This window comes from Temnothorax curvispinosus, unplaced genomic scaffold (assembly GCF_003070985.1).
Source record: "Temnothorax curvispinosus isolate PA1 unplaced genomic scaffold, ASM307098v1 QBEX01010940.1, whole genome shotgun sequence".
NCBI classification, from domain to species: Eukaryota; Metazoa; Arthropoda; class Insecta; order Hymenoptera; family Formicidae; genus Temnothorax; species Temnothorax curvispinosus.
Window position 1 is genome coordinate 388 of NW_020220720.1, and position 2,288 is coordinate 2,675.

At 31.7% G+C, this 2,288-nt stretch overlaps 1 protein-coding gene across 1 annotated transcript; it reads right to left on the bottom strand.

Moving 5' to 3' along the window:
* Window positions 1-639: 639 nt before the first annotated feature.
* LOC112460962 (probable histone-lysine N-methyltransferase CG1716) lies at window positions 640-2,034 on the bottom strand. Its single transcript, XM_025025934.1, has 5 exons — window positions 1,838-2,034; window positions 1,614-1,718; window positions 1,362-1,460; window positions 979-1,242; window positions 640-847 (listed from the first exon to the last, which is right to left on the bottom strand). The coding sequence occupies exons 1-5, from the start codon at window positions 2,032-2,034 to the stop codon at window positions 640-642; spliced, it is 873 nt and encodes a 290-aa protein (XP_024881702.1).
* Window positions 2,035-2,288: the final 254 nt, after the last annotated feature.

Genomic DNA, 2,288 nt, shown 5'->3' on the forward strand with positions numbered 1-2,288 from the left:
CTAACTAATCTGCCTCTAGAATACCTCTAAAGCTCCCTCAGCCTCCTGTCCAATGACTAACAAGATCTTTTTCCGAGAGTAAATTGACCAGGCAGAATGCTGACATTGCTGACCCCCCCTTCCACATCACCCCATCCTACATAGTCTGTGAAACTCTGGAATTTCTTAATCGTTAAAAGAGGATACCTTTACCAACCTTATGTGCCCTATTTTGAGTTGTTTCTATTTCCAGCACATATATTGTGTCATATATGTATTTTTAACAAAAATATAAGGATGCGATATTAGGGACATTTTTCTTCAACGTCGAAAAATGCTACTTTTTTGTTTTCCTTCAAAAAAGATAATTAAGATAAACTTTGAACATATTCATGCCATGGAGATCATATTACGATAATCTTAGAATAAAATAATGCGGTTAAGTTATAGTCTTATAGAAGTTTTCAGTCAAAATTTTTTGGTTTTTAAATATGTGGTGCGCGATATTAGGTACAGTTCCCCTAATTCTGTATTCGTATTATAGCATTATAGATTAATGTTCTTAGTTCTTATACATTAAGATAATTTCTCATATTTATCGTTATCGTTGAAAGGGAAACGTGACATTGTATAAAATAATATTAAAATCAAAACGAATAATTACTCATCAACTGCTCCCTTTCTTTTCCTCGTTTGTTCAGATGATAGAACTTGCGAGTCAGGTTGTTCTCCACTTCTAGTTTTATCATCGTTCTCACGTTCAGAGGGATTTATATCATATCTTTCTGCAGTTGCAGGACCTGGTTCAGATGATGGAACGGACGGGCTATGTATTGTAGAATCGCGTCTACTAGTTTCTTCTAAAAATCTGCATTAAAATTTAATATGATTAAATGTAAAAACGGCGGAAAAGCAATTTTTTTAAATAATAAAAATTGTAAATTTTTCTAGTAAAATGCCATTATTACATTGAATGATATAAGCAAAACGAGTAATTACTTCATATCAATTTCGTCTAGGTCGAATGGTTCTTTAGGTGTAGCTATATTTTGAAGAACGGCATCCACATCATCGCCTGAGTCTTTTGTCGTTTGTTCAGATGATAGAACTTGCGAGTCAGGTTGTTTTCCACTTCTACGTTCAGAGGAATCCCTATCATATTCCCTTAAAGTTGAAGGATCTGGTTGAGGTGATGGAACGGACGGGCTATTAGCGCTTTCCATAACTTCTATAACGGCTTCTATAACGGCTTCTATAACGGATCTGCATTAAAATATAATATGATTACATGTAGAAAAAGCAATTGTTTAAAATAATACAGTTGTAAATTTTTCTAGTAAAATGCTATTTCATTGAATGATATAAACAAAACGAGTAATTACTTATTAATTTTCTGTAAGTCTTTTAATACATCCAACCAATTGACCGGTAGATTTGCAGAGGAATCCATACCATATGTTGTTGACGTTGTAAGATTTGGTCTGTATTGAAATGTGATATGTCATTAAAAATGGAATTATTTAAGATATTAACATTATAAATTATTCTTGTGCAGAAATGTCAAAATATTTAAATAATAAGATGTTATTATATTTTACGTTATAAGTCATTATAAGCAAAAAACAAGTAATTACTTATCAACTGGGCCTGATGGGTTTTTTGTCGTTTGTTCAGGTGATGGACCGGGCGGGCTACTTATTCTAGTCTCCACAGCGCTCTTTACAGTTCTCTTTACAGTTCTGTATTAAAATGTAATATGATTAAATGTAGAAAAAGCAATTTTTTAAAATAATACAGTTGTAAATTTTTCTAGTAAAATGACATTACATTGAATAATATAAGCAAAACGAGTAATTACTCTTTAATAGTTTTTAAGTGTTGTTCAAATGCTTGTTTACGTAAATCGGGCTGCTCTTGAGATCGATGTTCTGCAGAGGAATCCATAAATCCTCCTGAAGTTGAAGGACGTGGTTCAGATGATGGAACGCTTTTCTTAGCGCTTTTCTTAGGGCTTTTCTTAGGGCTTTTCTTAGCGCTTTTCTTAGCGCTTTTCATAATTTTTACAGATGATCTGCATTAAAATATAATATGATTAAATTAGACATAAGTTGAATACATAACAAGACGGTTGATAGCAACAGAATATATTTACGAAAGATTATAGAATAAGTAAAAAAAAAATTAGGTTAATATCATATTTACAACAATAATGTCAAGGGTAAATAAAGCGAGTAAAGCATTATAATATCACTATACATTTGCGAAGATTAACAGCGTATATTTAAATATTATATAGAAACGTTTATTGT